The sequence below is a fragment of the Tyto alba genome, unplaced genomic scaffold, assembly GCF_018691265.1.
Source record: "Tyto alba isolate M040663 unplaced genomic scaffold, T.alba_DEE_v4.0 Super-Scaffold_34, whole genome shotgun sequence".
NCBI lineage: Eukaryota > Metazoa > Chordata > Aves > Strigiformes > Tytonidae > Tyto > Tyto alba.
The window spans coordinates 449990-468009 of record NW_024881309.1 but is presented as its reverse complement, the minus strand read 5'-3'; the positions used below and the strand labels follow the sequence as shown (position 1 = coordinate 468009).

Below are 18020 nucleotides of genomic sequence, written 5' to 3'. Positions count from 1 at the left end.
GCCAGCTCTAGAAGGACCCTCCCAGAGACTCTACAAGTACCCACCTGCAGCCAGAGACTTACCGTGTTAGGAGCTGTGATGATTTGTCCCCCAGTGAACTCTCAGCATCCTCCCACTCCACACTGTCTTAAATCCCTCTCACTTCTCTCCTCTCCCCTTGTCACCTGTGGGCAGTGCCCTCAGCCCTGCCGTGGCTCTGCAGAGATGCTGCTCCCGGGCAGAGCTGTCTCTCTCCTGTGCTTCCCGCTTGCCATCAGCTCCTCCTGCCCCCGGAGCCCGGCCCAGCCCAAGGCACCACTTTCTCTACACTGCTGCTGTCCCTCGAGAGATCCCTGGTGCTCGAGGGCTGACAGCTCCTGAAAGGCAGCGGGGCCACCCCTGGGGAATGTTCTCTAAAGTCAGCTGAAGTAATCACCAATGTACCTCTCCCAACAGTGGAGAGAGACCGGTTACAGCATGGTCTGGCCTGTGAAAGCCGTCAATGTCCCTGTCTGGAAAATGTCATTTTCCTGTCCCAAACCAAAAAAAGGATGCTTAGGGAGGGATAAAGAAGGAATTTGTTTCCCCTGTGCAGGGCAGGAATTCAGCTGAGGCAATGTGAACATCTCATTCAGAGCTGGAAGCCCTTGGGCTAAAGCAAGACTCAGCTCACCCCATGCACCCCACATCTGACATGATGGGGCAGCTTCTGGCATCTTCTCACAGAAGTCACCCCTGCATGCCCCTCTCCCTGCTGCTAACAAAAAACCTTGCCACGTAAGCCCAATACAGGTTCCTGGTCATCCTTCCTATGATGTGCCCTCAAATACTCCAGGGTGTCTTAAATCTCAGGGTATGACTGCTGCGTGACATATTCAGTATGTTTTAACCACTGAAAAATGGTTATTGTCAGCCTGGCTTGCACTTCCAACTCTTTAAAATCTTTTGCACTGTGTCTTGTGTATGTGACAAAGACTTTGAGGGAGGGAACACAGAAACAGAGGTGGACGGGACTGAAGAGGAATTACCAGGTAATTGGGATAGATGCATGTTATGGTCCTTATCATGTGTGATCAGTGCCAGTAAATGCCTTGTGGAGTCGATGTCATCAGGACTTGGTCATGGTCAGACAAACTGTGCTCCTTTTCACATATAACATCCATGGACATTTTTATCGGACCTAATCTCCAGCACTTCCACAAACAAAAATAATTTCCATTTCTTAGGACAGGAATCACCCTGTTTTCAGAGAAACAATTTAAAACCCAAAGTGAAAAATACTCGTTCACAGAGAGGTCCAAAATATCTGGGTTTGACATTTAACAAGTGGGTCAATCGGAGGAGCCTCCCAGGGTGACCTTGCCGATTGAGGGTGGGGGTTTCTGCTTCTGGGGGTCTGAGACTCCTTATGGGATGATGGAGAGAGCACTGGGGATTGTGCCAGGCTTGCTGTGGCATGCCTAGTGAAAAACCAAAGGCAGGGAAAGAGAAGGACCAAGGTGGTTTGGGAAGAAAGAAGCATCGGAAAACAGGTGGAAATGAGGATGAAAGGAGCTGGTCATGTGTGGCTGGTCAGTATACTGGTTTAGGCGTACCATGCAACTGATGACTCCAGTCTGTCCTGTCTTCTTTTGAAATTCCATCCAACACAACTTTCTGGGGTGAGGACATCTCTGCTCTTGGTACGGATAGAGGTCCAAGGGCCCATCCCTGGAGTGGGAAGCACGAGTCAAAGGGGCTCATGCACCTTCAGGGCCAGCAACTGGAGAGATCAAGCTGTGTGCATGTGTCATGTTGGTGGGTATGTCAGTGGGTGGAACCACTAGTGTACATCAAACCAGATTAACCAGCAAGTAGGCGAGTCCTGGGAGCCAGGTATTTAGAGACCCTATGTCTGGACTAGACCCTGGTGAGCCCAGAGGATCTGTGAGTTGGTTGCTTGAGGGAGAAAGTGGCCCAAAGCGGCACCTGGAGAAAATGTGGGGTCTTGCAGTCAGGTATTGATAAGGCCACAGGTCTGGACCTGGAGGGGAGGTTGTCCTTGGTGTGAGAGAGCAGCAGGAATGCATGGAGCTCTGCCTGGGGACTAACAGTGAGTTAGCTGCGAGCTGGTAGGCCAGGATCAGAGGGCAGAACAACATGGACAGCACTGTGGGAGGATGGGTGGATTTCTGCTCCAGACCTCTTGATCAGGTAGATGAGGCCTTCTTCAGACAACTGGAAGGAGCTTCATGCCTGCAGGCCCTGGATCTCATGGCAGACTGAAACTGTCCCAGCTGCCTCTGCTGAAGGGGTGCAAGCCACCCAGGAGGATTTTGGAGCTCACTGGTGACATCTTCCTGACAAGGGTGACTGAGGAGCCAGTGAGGTGAGGTGCCCTGCAGCAGGACTTGATACTTGCAAACAAGAAAGAGCTGCTCAGGGCTGTAACAATCAAGGGTGAGAAAGTAGAGTGTGGGATGCTGAGAGAAGGGAAGAAATCAAGGGACAGGACGTCAGGAGAGCAGGCTTTGACCTGCTGAAGGACCTGCTTGGAAGAATCCCATGGGATACAGCCCTGAAGAGTAAAGGGTGCAGAGAGCTGTTTGATGGTTAATGATCTCCTCTGCACTCCAGAACAGTCCACACAGACATGCTGGAAGTCAAGGAAAGGTGGCAGGAGGATGGCATGGATGAAAAAGGAGCTCCTGACAGAAGCCAAGCGTGAAGGGGAAGGACAGAGGAGGTGGAAGCTGACTGCTTTCCAGGCTCAGCGGTTCTGTGATGTTGTGCTGGAGAGAGACATTAGTGTGTGCGTGTGCTTGTCTGTGCATGGAGGAACTGGGGGGATGAGGGAATCCTGGATCCAGGTCCCAGACAGCTGGAGGACCTAAAACCAGCTTCTGGAGAGATCCTTATTGTTTCAGTCTCTATACAACTGCAACTCCTCAGGGTGTTATTAGGTGTGAGACACCACCACCATCAAGGTGAGCTATCTGCACAGAGGCACTAACAGCTGACCAAATGGAGCTTCAGCCCAGGGAAACCTGAGAAACTCTGGGATTCTGGCCAACAGAAACCTCTTGAAGTTTACAAGGAGAAGTGGCCAGTCCTGCATTAGGAGGAAGAATAATCTCCTCATTTCTCAGGGCAGGCATGGACCTGAGTAGCTGAGCAGGGACCCTGAGGAGAAGGGCTTGGGCACTACGAGGACACCATACAAGACAGCGGTACATGCTGGCCACAAACAAGGCCACCTGCATACAGGTCTGCACTAGGATGAGCATGGCCACCCAGACTATCCTGACATGCGTTGAAGTGTGATTTCAGAGATGGTTGGAGATTTTTCTCACGGTGAAGTGAGAGCAAGTCTGGTAAGCATGGTGGATGTCCAGAGCCTTCAAGAAAACAAGTGCAGGCGTAGGCCACCATAGGAGAGCCTGTGGTGGACATGGCCAAGGGAGCTGACAAGGTTGAAAGCCCCTGGCAGAGCTGAGCTCTTTCTCCTGTTGGCTCTGGCTGTTGGCTGTGTCACCAAGGCCTACCAGGAGACACCTAATCCTTACAGCACTGGGGCCTCATGGCCCCCTTGTCTCCACCCAAGAGCCTGGTAGGTGTCGAACCATAATCCTGCCCTTGGCATTGCACATCCCCACAAAACTCTGCCCTGAGAAGAGCTCTGAGCCTTCAATCACTTCCTCAACACAGGTAAAGGAGATCCCTCCCTGTCACTGTCTGGAAGCCCTGCCTGTTACTAAGACAAGAAAAGATGGTTTTTATACTTAAGTCTTTTCCTGATAAAAGAAATGACACCACTGAAAATAAGTTTCTCTCCCCACCTAAGGGCAACATCAGTGATTACTTCAGTCTGCTTCAATGTAGGTTCCCCCAGAGCTCCAGGGACACCCGGGGGGAGCTCAGAGGGGACAGAGTAAGTGCTGCTTTGGGCTGGTCCCCTGATGCTGAGCTGGGCTGGGCTCCTGAGCTGGAGGGAGCTCCTGGCCACTGAGCAGTGCTTGTGAGAGACAGCTCTGCCCAGGAGCAGCTCCTCTGCAAAGCGCAGCAGGGCTGGGGGCACTGCCTGCAGGCACCCAGGGCAGAGCAGCGAGGCAGGGAGAGGTACCAGGCAGCGTGGAGCGGGAGAGTGCTGAGAGCTATGATTATGAGTCTTCTTCCAAAGTTGTTCTCAAGAACATGCCCAAGTAATAGACTCTAAAGAGGACTGTTTCTTTGCTCAGGTGCTACCTGTTGGTGGACAGCACCCACACAGATGATGAACAATCTCCAGTTAACTTGCCTGGGGCTTTACAGCATGTGATAGGGCTGATGGCAGATGAGGGTTTTTTTTCTGGAAGGAATCAGGAGCTGCCAGCAGAGTGCAGGGGACCTGCAGGATCAGCATGCGCCAGGAGGTCAGCAGTGACTGAGCATAAACGTGTTCAAGATGGGGGGTCCCAGGTCTAAAGTGCTAAATCTGGGTGTGAAGTGCTGAGTGAGGGCTCTGCACCCCCAAGGGACACAGCAGGCACAGGGAAAGGAGCCTGGTGAGTGATTTGTTCCACCATCAGTGGACTCTTGTAGCCTGGATCCAGTGCAGCACCCAAACACATCTTGTGGTGTTGGCAATAAGGCAGGATACCTCTGAGCACCCTCCATGGCCACATAAGAGCTTCTGTGGAAGGCAGTCGGTGGCAGTGATGTCCCTGATCTTGGTATGCCTCCCAGCCTGACCAACACAGCACTGTAAAATCATCCTGTGACCCCAGGCAAGCCTACTTGTTCCTCAGATCAGCACCAGCAGCTCAGGGGCTGTGGAGAGCATGGAAAGCGGGTGCAGAACTGGCTGTCCAGGCCAGCACAGATGTGCCCACCTTGAGGAAAGGTCCTGTGGAGAGGTGGGATGTCCTGGGAGAAGAGCAGGACACCATGTGCATGGAGGGCAGACGTGGAAAGAGAAATTCTTTGCTGTGGGTGCCAGCTGAGGGCAGGGTGCCCTGTGGCTGGGGCAGCGGAAGCTGCCTGAGGAGTCCCAGGGCCAGGACTCTGTGCTGTCCTGGGGAGCGGGGCTGGCCCGGGGGGCTGCAGCCTCCTGGGAGGAGATCTCCAGGCTATGACAGCAGGAGAGACACTGACAGTGACCTCCATTTCCTCCTTTCTGCGGGGCCAGACCAGACCGGGCTGCTCTGTTCATCTGGGGAGAAGGCTGGGGAGTGGGGAGAGCTGGAAAGGCTGGGATGTCTGGGCTTGGAAGTGCTGGGCAAAGCAAAACACTGTGTACCCCTAACGTGTGTGAGAGTGAAATGTCAGAGCACACAGCTATGTCCTCGCACAGCCAGGCCTCTCCTGGGAGAGACATGAGGGACCATCAGAGCAAGACCTGTTCTCTGCCCGTGTGTGCTGGACACCCCAGGAAAGCTGCCCCAGGGCAATTGTCACATACCAGCCAGTAACAACCACCATTTCCAGCACGGGCCTCTCACCCCAGCTCAGAGAGGTTGTTTATCCCTCCATGGAGGGACACTGAGTGACCAGGTCAGCAGCCCATGTTTGCATTTTACAGATGAGTCGTGAGTATGCAAATTGTGTGCACGTGGGGAGATGAACCTGAATGAGCACAGATGCCCTCAGCTATTCCTGGGTATCCCATGAACATCTGTGGGACAGACAGTGTCTCACAGTCACTTCACCTTGAGCGTATTGTCCCCTGGGAACCCACCAGAATGCAGCACTGGGATGTGCTTCCTTGAGCTGAGGTCCCCGTGTCCATTCCTCATGCCTCGGGGCACCTCAGAGGAGTGCAGAGCAGGGTAGTACACTGCGAGGCTGAGATGCCCTCCAGCCTCTGGGAGCGGCAACTGGAGGCCAGAGAGACACTACAGTTGTGACAGTGCACTGCCTCTGCGTGTGCAAGGGAAGGACTCGTGCCTCTGAACACCCCTGTGGGCATGAAGAGCACACGAGGCCAGCTCAGATGTGGACATCATCTCCTCAGATGTGGTCCAGGGGGTCCCTGTTATGGTGACAGCAATCTTGCCTGAGCCCACCATCCCCCCAACCCCCATCACCATTCCTCCCGGTCCCTGTGGCCCTGTGCCCCACACTGTCCCCATGTCCCCCCAAATTCACCAATTCCCACAGGTGATCACCTCCAGCACCAGCCTAGCACCCACTGCCACCTCCCCTGTCACCACCACTCTCCCCAGTGTCCAGCCCATGGTCAAACCGGTGGCAGTGTAGCCCATGGTCCCCAGTACCACAGGCAGCGTCCAAAAGTACATCATGGTTTCCACACCCCCCACCAGTGACACCAATGTTTGCACCAGGACCCCTAAAGGTACCACGGTTCCGGGACCCCAACTGTGCCCCTCCGCCACTGTCTCTCCTGCTGTCCTCTCCACTGTCCCCCCCAAATCAGAGGCCTGAGAGGACTGTCCCAACCCCCCCCCCACACACACACACTCAGGAAAGCTAACGAGACCGCTTGATGGTGGCAGACTCCCCCCAGTGACCCCACTGGGACCCCACTGCTCTGGAGATGGGTGGTGGCCTGGGTATCTCCTCACTGTTCCCATGTCCCCCACACAGTGTCCCCCACACAGTGTCCCCCAGTGTCCTGGAACCACTCTATGGGGACGAGGGGTGGCCTGGGGATCACCCAGTGTTACCCTGTATTGTTGTCCTGGGTTTCAGTGAGTGGTGGGGTTGTTTTTCGTAGCAAAGGAGGGGGCGACAGGGATGGCCCCTGGGAGAAGTTTGTTGAAGCTTCCCCGGCTCCAAGTCTGCCCCACCTCCACACCAAGGCCAAGGCAGTCAACTGCGCCTCTGTGCTAATATGTTTAAGAAGGGACGTGGTGAGAAGGAGTGGGACTTGTAAGGAGGAATTGCGGCAGCTGCGTAAACAAAAAGGTCAATGGAGGAACGGAGGAAGAAAGGAGGGGGGAGGTGTGCTGGAGCAGAGACCCCCCTGTATCCTCTGGTGAGATAACAGGGTGTCCCTCCCCCTGCCACCCATGAAGATCTACGGTGGAGCAGACACTGATTTAAGGTCTAAGTTTTACATAGATGACCAAGGTGACAGTGCCCGAAAAAAGCTGGGATCATGTGGAAAAGGTAGACCTTGCTGTTGTAGTTCAGCGCTGGGAGTATTCCAGCACGTGGGGCTGTCCCAAGCCAGAGCAGCTCGGGAAGGGCTGCAGCCCATGGGTGGAACTCCAGTTGGAGAAAGTTGGTGCCCCACACTGGAGAAGCGTAGGGAAACGCTGTGGCCCATGGGAGGGAGTCACATCGGAAAAAGTTTGTGGAGGACTGTCTGGTGTGAGAGGGGGACCACGCTGGAGCAGGGGAACAAGTTCCAGCAGCTCCCCCCACCGAAGACGGAAGAAGTGGCAGCACTGACTGCACCCCCCCATTCCCTGCCCCTGCGCCACTGGGGGAGGAGGTAGAGATATCAGGAGCAGAGCTGAGCCCGGGAAGAGGGGAGGGGTGGGGGGAAGGTGTTCTCAAGATGGGGAAATGCTTCTCACTGTCTTATTCTGCTAAGTGTTGTTGTTAGTGTCTGTAATAAATGTATGTTCTCTTTTTCTTCCCCTAACGAGTTTGCCTTTTGCCCATGATCATTATGGGTGATTTGCCCATCCTGGTCCTATCTCGAAGCCCAAGCCTGGCTTATTTGTCCCTTCTCATTGATGGGAAGGAAGGGAGGAGTGAGCGGCTGTGTGGTGCTCAGATACCCTCTGAGCTCAAACCACAACAGTTGAGCAACCGGCTCTGACCTCAGAGCTGGCCCTACCTGGAACCAAAGGCAGGAGGAGAGACTTCCTGAGCACAGGGCAGTCGCACCCTGAATTGTCCCAAGAGCTTATGCTATAGAGACCCTCAACTCCTGGTGGAGCTGAACCCTGAAAACCTCCAGAGATGGAGATCACAGAGAGTCTCTGGGTGTCCTGCTGCACTGCAGCACCAGCCTGCTAGTCAGATTTTCCTGTTGCCCAGGGTGAAGCTCTCAAGAGGCACTTTGTGGCAGTTGCCTCTGCCATACCATCTGCCGCCAGAGAAGAGTTTGGCTCCACCATGATCTATTCAGGTAGGCGTCACCTGCCTTTAGAGTGCCCTGTGCCTCTCCTTCAGCAGGCTGAAGAGGCCCCGTTCCCTCAGCCTTTCCATATATCTCATGTGCTTCAGAGCCAAAACCTCATCATGACAGACTTCCTCTGGACCTTCTCCAGTTTCTCCATCCACCCACTGAAAGGGGAAACCCACTGGTGCATATAGCATCCATCATAACTCCCATGCCCAACTCTTCAAGGCCGCTCCTCAGCCAGTCCTGTTAAAGCCTGTCCTGGAGCAAGGGGTTATTCTGCTCCTGGTGTGGACCTTGCCCCCTTCTCCTTGCAAAACCCTCCTCCTTGTAAATCTTCAGGAGATTTCTGTTGGCCAAATAGGAAACTGCCAAGGTACCTAAGGACTGAAACTTCAACATTTCAGCATTTCAGGCTCATGGGCCAATCCTCAAACAAGATAACAATATGAGGAGTTGAAAGACATTACAGGTAATGAAAGAGAATTTTGTGTTTAATGGGGTTGCCGCCCAAGGAGCAAAATGCTACAGCAGCCATGTCAGCAATACTAAAAGAGGGTACAAAAAAAGAAATGCATGGCCAATGGGGAAAGCATTAACAGGCTAGGCTATTCTTTTTGGAGGGTATTAGGATAGTGAAAGAGAAATTAAGGAGGAGGAGGAGGAAAGAGGGAATGGTAACATTTAGGGGGTGGTTAATGATGGGGGAGAGCAGAATCGTCAGAGTTTGAAAGTGAAGGCACACGAGTGAGACCCCGGTGTGATGTGCTCTGTATTCACGCCCTGCCCTGCACCTGCGTGACAGGGAACGGCCAGCCCTTGCCTCACTGCAGTGGGATGCGGGGGCTGGCCCAGGGGCACTGAATCTGTCCACGGTGCCCAGCACGGTGCCTGTAGCACGACCAGGCTGAATAGGGGGAGGTCCCTGCAGAGGGCCTGTGGTGTCCATGTCAGCGACACGTAGTTGTGCTGGAAAGCACTACTGGCCCGTATTTGCATATCCTGTATTTGGATATTAAACTGAGATTCATCTGCTTTAAATTAGGTTAAGCACTGAAGGGATGTACATGAGAAAACTGCCATTATATTCAAAGGACAGGTGGGAAACTCATCTAATGACAAAAGGAAAGAAAGGCTTAGATCTTCCTAGGGTACATGATTCCATTTGGTCAGATAAATATCTCTGTAGGCTGCCATGCACATACGGAGTAGGGAAACGTTCAGTCATCCTAAATGTGGGCATCTGCTGTTGGGCAAAGGAACTCACAACCAGGCTCCAGGATGCTGCCCTCAGATGCTGCCCCGTCTCTCAGAGCTGCTCCACCAGAGATTGAAGCTACTTGTACTTATCTGGAACCACCTCTGGCACCCCAAATGTCACCAGGTATTTGTCTAAGGAGCTCACTGCTGGCCTCCATCTCCATTAATTAGCAGGGCAGATGAGACAAGCTTCTCACATGCAGGTGCCTATTTTGTGCACACCTGAACTGAGGAGAGAGGAACCCCAGGTCTGTGGGTTTGTGACAGTCACAAGAGGGAGCTGAATCCCCTTCTAGGCCCAGGACCACAAGTCTAGAGTGAGATGCCTCAACAGACTCAGCTGAATCAGTTTCTCTTCAGGGGTAAAGAAATCCCTCCTTGGCACTGTCTGCAATTCTTGTCTGATATTAAGTCAAGAAAGGATGAGTCTTATACCGAAGTCTTTTCCTGATAATAGAAATGACACTGCTGAAAATAAGCGTTTGTCCCCAGCTGAGGGAGGGAACATCAGCGATTCCTTCAGCCTGGTTCACAGCAGTTCCCCTGGAGCCTCAGGGACACCCGGAGGGAGCCCAGAGGGGACAGAGAAAGTGCCACCTTGGGCTGGTCCCCTGCTGCTGAGCTGGGCTGGGCTCCTGGGCTGGAGGGAGCTCCTGGCAAGTGGGCAGCGCTGCAGAGAGACAGCTCTGCCCAGGAGCAGCTCCTCTGCAAAGCGCAGCAGGGCTGGGGGCACTGCCTGCAGGCACCCAGGGCAGAGCAGCGAGGCAGGGAGAGGTTCCAGGCAGCGTGGAGTGGGAGGATGCTGAGAGCTCACTGCAGGAGAAATCTTCACAGCCCTTGACTCAGTAAGTCTGTGGGTGCAGGGCAATGTACCTGAGAGTCCTGGAGGGTCTCTTAGAGCTGGCCCATCCCAGAGCAGATAGGATCTGGCAGGATGGCTCTCAGGGTTTCTTTTGTGTGGAGAAGGACATGGTACAGAGCAGGGCTTCCCTGATGCACCCTCAGAGGGACAGGGCATCCCATCTCCCTTTTCCTGGGGCCGGCTGCAGGGGTGTGCAGCCGGGTGTGCAGGCAGGGGTGCCCAGGGCTGTCCTTCCCAGCAGGGTCCCTGCACCCCAGGGGCTGTGTGCTGGGGCAGGGACTCTCCCGCCTGCCAGGGTCAGCACTCAGCCTGCCCGGGGAGCTCCCCACGGCGCTGTGGGGAGAAGCTGTGGGGGGAAGGAAAGACCCCTGCCAGGGCAGGCTCCTTCTGCTGTTGAGAGAGATTGCTGTGTGGATCAGGGCTGCTCACAACTCCAGATCACCTTCAGGATATTACCTGGGGGATGTTTCAATGGGAAGGACAAGGGAGGGGCTACCTGAAGCAAAGTCACTTTCTAGAGTCTGTGCTTTTGGTTTCCTGCTGTGATGGGGAGGCACAGAGATGTTAATGGAGATGTCATGTTTGTACAAGACACCGAGACTCCTTGAGCATTTCAGTGACAGGTTAATAGGTCAGCAAGGAATTCATAAAGCCCTTCCCCACCTTCAGCCCAATGATCAGCATCAACATCATCCTCAGGGTTGATCTCAGCTGTTCTTTAGGGCCTCCAAACACCGAGCTATCCTTAGACTATGCATGCTGTCAGGAGGTGTCTGCAGGGCAGAGCTGAGCATGCAGTGGGTCGGATGGGGGCTGTGGGCACTGACAGGGAGGAGACATGGGGACAGAGAAAGAGCCCCTGGCAGGGACATCTCCAGGCAACAGAGAGGGCAGGGAGAGAGAGGGAGAGGGAGCTGCTCCCAGAGACACCGAGGGAGGGGGGATTCAGGCAAGTCCCTGCCATCCCCTGCAGTGCATACTCCTCCCCTGGTCTCTACTCTCACTCAGCAGAGCTTCTGCCCCAAGGCCATGTGTTCCCAGGCTTCATCACCCAGATGGCATCCTGACCCTTTACGACTTTGAACATCCCAGTACCTGTCTCTCTCCCCCTGTTCTTCGTCCCTCAGCAGGAGCACTGGGACATGTCTCTGCATTTCCCCTCCTGTCTGTGCTGCCCTTGTTCTTGCCCTCAGTCCCTCTGGGGAGGAGGGTTTCAGCTGCAGATCAGACAATGAAACATTGGGTAAGGCCCTGTAGATGTGTCCAGGGGAGCAAAGTGCCCTGGCCCATCCTAACCCGGAGGGCTCAGGGCAACACAGTGCTTGGGGCTGGGGAATGAGCTGGCTCTGTCTGCTCACTGCAGCTGTGGCACAGCCAACAGTCTCTCTGGGGTTGTCCTCCTGGAAGATGCTGAAGAGCACTTCTGCATTACTAGTGAATTATAGCTGACATGAACTGTTGATTTCATACCCTTTCTGTCATACCCTCTGCTGTAGAGAAGGGCTGACTCCTCCAGAGCCAATGGGCCAAGGCCACTGCTGCTGGAAAGTCACTCTGCCTGCACAACCCAGAGGCCCAGCCTGAGAGACGAGCAAGGAGGGAGGTAATGTGTGTTTGGGTGGGGACAGGGGACAGAGAAGGGGAGCATTGAGTAATGCATAAAAATTTACTCACAGAACTCTGCCCCAAATTGTAACTGCCTTTTTCCCCCTGGACAGGACTCCATGCTCAGAGGCAGCAGATATCTAACAGCAGCTCCATCACCCAGTTCCTCCTCCTGGCGTTCACAGACACTCGGGAGCTGCAGCTCCTGCACTTCTGGCTCTTCCTGGGCATCTACCTGGCTGCCCTCCTGGGCAACGGCCTCATCATCACCGCCATCGCCTGCGACCACCACCTCCACACCCCCATGTACTTCTTCCTCCTCAACCTCTCCCTCCTCGATCTGGGATCCATCTCCACCACTGTACCTAAAGCCATGGCTAACTTGATCTGGGACACCAAGGCCATTTCATATGCAGGATGTACTGCCCAAGAGTTTCTGTTTGCCTTCTTGATGTCAGCAGACTTTTCTCTTCTCACCATCATGGCCTACGACCGCTACGTTGCCATCTGCCAACCCCTGCACTACGGGACCCTCCTGGGCAGCAGAGCTTGTGTCCACATGGCAGCAGCTGCCTGGCGCAGTGGGTTTCTCAATGCCGTGCTACACACAGCCAATACATTCTCACTACCACTGTGCCAAGGCAATACCATTAACCAGTTCTTCTGTGAAGTTCCCCAGATCCTCAAGCTCTCCTGCGCAAACTCCTTCCTCAGGGAAATTTGGGTTCTTTTGGTTGGTGCCTGTTTAACATCCGGGTGCTTTATTTTCATTGCGGTGTCCTATGTGCAGATCTTCAGGGCCGTGCTGAGGATCCCCTCTGAGGAATGGCACAAAGCCTTCTCCACGTGCCTTCCACACCTGGCTGTGGTCTCCCTGTTTGTCATCACTGCCATGTTTGCCTACCTGAAGCCCCCCTCCATCTCTTCCCCTTCCCAAGATCTGCAGGTGGCTGTTCTGTACTCAGTGGTGCCTCCAGCAGTGAACCCCCTCATCTACAGCATGAGGAACAAGGAGATCAAGGATGCCATTAGGAAAGTGATTTCATGGCTATTTATCAATACTGTTAAGTTTCCCTCCTCTCTGCAAAAGTGACTCATAGGGTATCCCATGCTAGGCCTGTGCTTTTTTATTATTATCATTAACATAATTTGAATTATCATCACAATTTTTGTTATCATTCTCATTTTTATAGTTATCATTATTGGTTTTGGTAATCTGTGGTTGTTTTTTTCCTACACAAATGTTTAGATTCAACTCGCTTGTACTGAGATATGACTCTGCTCTGTCTCCTGGAGCCTGTATAAACTATGTCTAACACTGGGTCAGAGCTGACTCTCTCATAGGATATCTACAATAAAATGGGATCTTCCCGGTGCACTGCTGAAAGGTTAGGCTCTTCTACCAAAGCTGGTGCCAGGAATAGGCACGAGAAACTGCTCCCTGAGTGTCAGTTACTCCATGTAGTCAGGGGCCAAGAGCTCGATGTCATGGCATCCATGTTTAGTGACAGTGGAGATGGTGAATGGTCTCTGAATTCCATTCCCATGGTTGTCCCACAAGTGACATGCAGATGAAGTCCTTAAGGAGGGGAGCCAGGAGCTGGCTGAAGAGCACGGGGTATCTCCATGGACAGCAGGTGCCTGGGGCCAGCAGGGACTGGAGCCCCATAAATTGAGAGATCACCCAAGGTGGGGAGTCACTCAAAGGGAAAGTGCTAAATCCAGGTATCTTCAGGAAAACAAGGACTCTGAAATCCCAGAGGGGCCATGGGGACGCAGCAGGCACAATGAAAGGAGGCTGCAGAGCGATTCATCTCACCCTCAGGCACAGATAAACACCTCTGCTCCCCTTGGAAATGCACCATAGTCCCTCCCTTCAAGCACTGCCAGCTCCACAGACCCTTTTGGAGGGGGTTTGCAGCAGTGATCCCTACAGATCCTGGGGCCATATGGAGAGCACAAGGAGGGGGCCAGGAGAGGCTGCCCAGAGCAGAGTAAGGATGGGGGGAGATCAGAAGGGAGGTGACCTGGGCTGGGCAACGGCCTCCAATGGAAAAATGATGATGTTCAGCTAATCCAAGGCAATGTCCAGACTCTGGGTCTGTTGGTTGTCCTTGCTGTCCTGGTGCTCCAGCAGGCCAGGGAAGTGGCTGAGGAAGGAGTGGTGCCCCCAGGCTCTTGGTGCTGTCGTCCTCCAGTGTGGAGCTGGCCACATCAGCCTGCCTGCATGGCCCTAGGGGGTCCCAGTGAGGTCATGCTTGGAGAGTAGGTTGTGATTAGCATTGCTCTGAGTCGGTGTGATGGATGATCTGGGTGGGCATCACAGAAGGCAAGGACAAGAAGCAGGAGGTGAAATTTCAAATGAGGTTTTGAGGAAAGAAAAGAACCCCAAACCCACAATGACAGTGGGCCAGGGGCCTGTGAGTTTCAAAACTCTAATTTCTAAAGAGTTTAACAGGGAAAAAAATCATCATGATTAGAGCTAGCTCAGGAGAAAGCACTGACCAATCTGATCTAACTGTAAAGTTATCCCTCATCAGAGCAGACCACACTGCTAGAGACATCCAGAGGTCCCTTCTGACCAAAACCACTGTAGAGGGATGGGCTGGGCAGCGTAGGGGAGGAGAGTGGACACTGCTCTGTGCTGAGGTGTAGGAGGGACCTTGTACGGAGTGCGAGACCGGAGTTAGACCTCACACCAATGCGATGAAAGTCGTACTCTCTTTATTAGTCCAGGGTACATATATTTATACAGACAACGCTAATTATTATGCCTACTAGTCACTAGCTGATTGGCTTAAGCTCTAAAGGTCGTATTCACACGGTCCACGTACTTGCAGTCAGCTAACAGCACAAGCTGCTCATAACACTAAGTTTCTCATGCCACTATTTCTAATTCCTCTCAACCTGTTTTCGACACACCACGGTACACAGGGCTGAAGCGTCCTTGACATTCTTCATGTATCAGCAGCCGTGAGCAGCGGCAGGCAAACCCTAGTGAGGCCCAGCATCAGCGAGGCAGCATCAGCCCCTAGAACAGGCTCTGATCGTACAACTGCTCGGGGGGCTCAGGACCCTTGTCTCTCAGCCATTCTCCAACAATTCCCCCTTTTTCTTTTTGTACGAGCAGAGCCTGCCCTAATGTTCATTCAAAGACTTTCTTAATACCTGATAAAGCACAGCTTAAGCATGCAAGCTTACAATCTATCGGCTAAAGGCAGTTATCACATCCCCCACCCCCACCCGGAAGTGCTGTGATAGGTCTGCATCATTAGTCGATGTGTATAAACTAAATCTACTTTGTGGTTAGTGCATCCAGGCATTCAAACAGGAAGGAAGCACTCGCTTGGCTTCCTCCTTCTTGCCCTTCCAGGTGACCTCAAGGGCAGGATTACCACGGGGCAGTTTTCTGCTCAGAGACCCAGCCTGGATTGTCCAAACCCTGTAGGATCATTGCATTACCCTGATCCCTAAAAAATCCTCCCACATTTCCCCCTTTTTCTTTTTAGACAATCCAGACTCCTTTTAATGCTCAATTCATAGCATTCATAAAGCATTTCCACACAGACCCCAATACCATCATGACAGTCATAATGACAATCAGTATTGACAGTCCATGCCTCAACAAACCTTTCAGCCACCCACTAATTCCCAAGTTTTGTAGATTTGTAACCATTCTGTCAGTCCATTTTCCAGTCTTATGTCTTGTACCTTTTTTTTTTTTTTGAACAATAATCAACAATTTATTAACAAACAAGAACCTGAAATAATTAACTGTATAACAATCCAGCGAAGTCCCACGCGACACAATCAGAAAGAGAAAAAGTAAGAAACAAAGATATCAGCACTGTCCTTTGGATGTTGTCCTTCGAGCTCTTGTTACCCCTGCTCACGGGGGCGATAGCGATAGAAAGATAGAAAGAGTCCAAGAACATCAGTCACACGCCGCGCGGTAACTCCTCTGATCAACAACATTTCCTTCTTTGAACTATAAGTCTGTTTCCATCACCTCATCAAGGTTTCAAGGGCGTCTTAGTTGTCTTCGTGATCTTGGAGGATTGGGGGGAGGAGGTGATCTTCTCCGACACCAGCCACGAGACATTCCCTCGCATACCGCGATGGCAACGACGGTCACCACCAATATAACGAAAAATCCCAACAGCAGGGCGGCGCACACAGGATCGTCCCCTACTCCCATCTTCCCAAGCTTGCAATCCAGTGGGATCAGTAAGATTAGTGGGATAGTCCAGCCCCAGGCTAGCGGCTTGACCGAGGAAGGTCCAAGTGCACAATGAGCGGAAGTTTCTCTTCCACCCAGAATGCCCGTGTTGCCTAGATCTGGGCGGGCCTGGCAGTTGTTTTTTTCCATCCGGGTATAGCCGAACTTTCGAGACCCTCCAACAACACATGCGCTTTGGACTGGGGGCATGGAAATCCATTTTCCTGCTGCATATGTGGACCCTGACTCCCGATCCCTACGGACCAAGCGGGTTGACGACTTGCGCTCTCACTTTTGTGCCTCCGAAACTGCGAAAACAATGGAGCATGCTTATGTATGGGTAGCAATTTATTATGCAGCCTTGATGTTGGTAGCCCTCGCTTTGTTTGCCTTTTTACTACATATCTTTTGCCCTTGTAAATGTTCCTCTTTCAAGTGCCCATGTAGTTGTATCTGCTTACGTAAACCACCATCTCCTAACCCTCCCCGTCCCCAAAGTCCGGGAGCACATCCCTCAGCCCAGCCTGAGACACATGCTGTTTAAGTAGGTTTGGGTAGAAAACTGTTGATTGGTAGTGTTACTGTTATTGTTACCTTGTCTATGTTTGGTTAACCATGTCGAAAATTCTGTTATAGGTCTTTTCGGCGGTTTTGGTACTGGCTGTTTTACTTCTGTCACATCTTTTACTTGGATTTTCTTCTTCCCACTAAAAATATCTCCATCCACCCTTCTGTCTTTGGGAAAGCAAAGCCACTCTGATGTTGGACATAACAGTAAAGCACTTGCTGCACAAATTTGCCACTATTAAAGCAAACCATATCAGGATAATTAGCAGAGGTCCGGTATAACATATACTCCCACCTCTCATGCCTATGGGGTTGCAACCCACAGCTGAGATAAAAGTCTTCCTGGTGGTGAGCACAGAGGTTAACCCGGTCTCGCTGTCTACTTTTAACGAAACCGTGTGTTAAGAGTTAGTCAATTCAAGTGCAGCTCCTTCGTAGCCACTTCCTTTGTTTCTAAGCAAAGCAAATTTTCTTTTTCTTTGGCACTTTCTGATAGTGTCCTTCCATCAACTTTCAGGGACATCCCAAATTCTGGGGACTAACCTCTTTTTCCCGTAAATCAAGGTTACAGTTCATGCCCCTTCCCTATACAGTTATAAGACAATTTTCTCCATCTGCAAGAAATACCACCTCCGGTGACACATTTCACACTCACACAAAACCCACGCTTCATGACATCCATACATACACTCGAGACAAGGTATTACCCTATTATGTTGATTTTCTAGCAATGCCTGATTGAATCCAAAATGCTCATAATCTATTACCAAAAGCCACTCTGTCACATGTCTGCCAGTTAATGCTCAGTAAGCGCCAGCTTTTCCCCGACATTTTTTTTTTTTTTTTGGTTCCTTATAAAGCCAGTAAGTAAATGAATAAGTAAATTTTCACAATGTTACCTCTGAACCCAGTCAAAAACCCAGTCAAACCACTGGTTAAGAGTCATTCAATCCCCTCCTGATGAATTTACTTAGTCCTTTGAGGGTGACTTGTAGTTGGTCAGTTGATGGTACCACAGTCCACTCCTGAGGCTTTTCCACCGGTCCTTTTCCTCAGGAGGCAAGAGTCCACCCCTTTTCTTTTGTTCGGATCTCTGTCTCGGTGGTCAGCAGCACCTGAAATGGACCTTTCCACTCGGGAGTTAATGATTAACCTTTCCACACTTTTATCAATACCCAATCACCTGGTTTTACATTGTGGATATTAAAATCCAATGGTGGTATTCAAGGCAGAAGCCCTTTCTTTCTTACTTTCATTAAAGTGTTAGCTATTCTTATTACATACTTTCTTACATACTGATCTCCTTCTTCAGGGATGACAATAGCCCTGTCATTACTCATATATGGCAATCCAAACATTATTTCATGGGAAGAAATTCCCAGGTCTGTTCGTGGCTGAGTATTGATCCTTAATAAGGCCAACAGTAGGCATTTAATCCAAGACACCTGAGTCTCAGTCATTAACTTAGTCAA

The 18020-nt window shown here is 51.9% G+C and overlaps 1 protein-coding gene across 1 annotated transcript; it reads left to right on the top strand.

Moving 5' to 3' along the window:
• The first annotated feature begins 7020 nt into the window (after positions 1-7020).
• Positions 7021-12855, top strand: LOC122154205 (olfactory receptor 14C36-like). Its single transcript, XM_042801432.1, has 3 exons — positions 7021-7068; positions 7951-8041; positions 11876-12855. The coding sequence occupies exons 1-3, from the start codon at positions 7021-7023 to the stop codon at positions 12853-12855; spliced, it is 1119 nt and encodes a 372-aa protein (XP_042657366.1).
• The last annotated feature ends 5165 nt before the right edge of the window (positions 12856-18020 follow it).

Coding starts and splice junctions, on each gene's coding strand:
- LOC122154205 (XM_042801432.1), top strand. CDS start 7,021: ATGACCAAGGTGACAGTGCCCGAAAAAAGCTGGGATCATGTGGAAAAG. Junction 7,069..7,950: donor GCTGGGATCATGTGGAAAAG/GTAGACCTTGCT, acceptor CCTGTTGCCCAG/GGTGAAGCTCTCAAGAGGCA. Junction 8,042..11,875: donor CTCCACCATGATCTATTCAG/GTAGGCGTCACC, acceptor CCCCCTGGACAG/GACTCCATGCTCAGAGGCAG.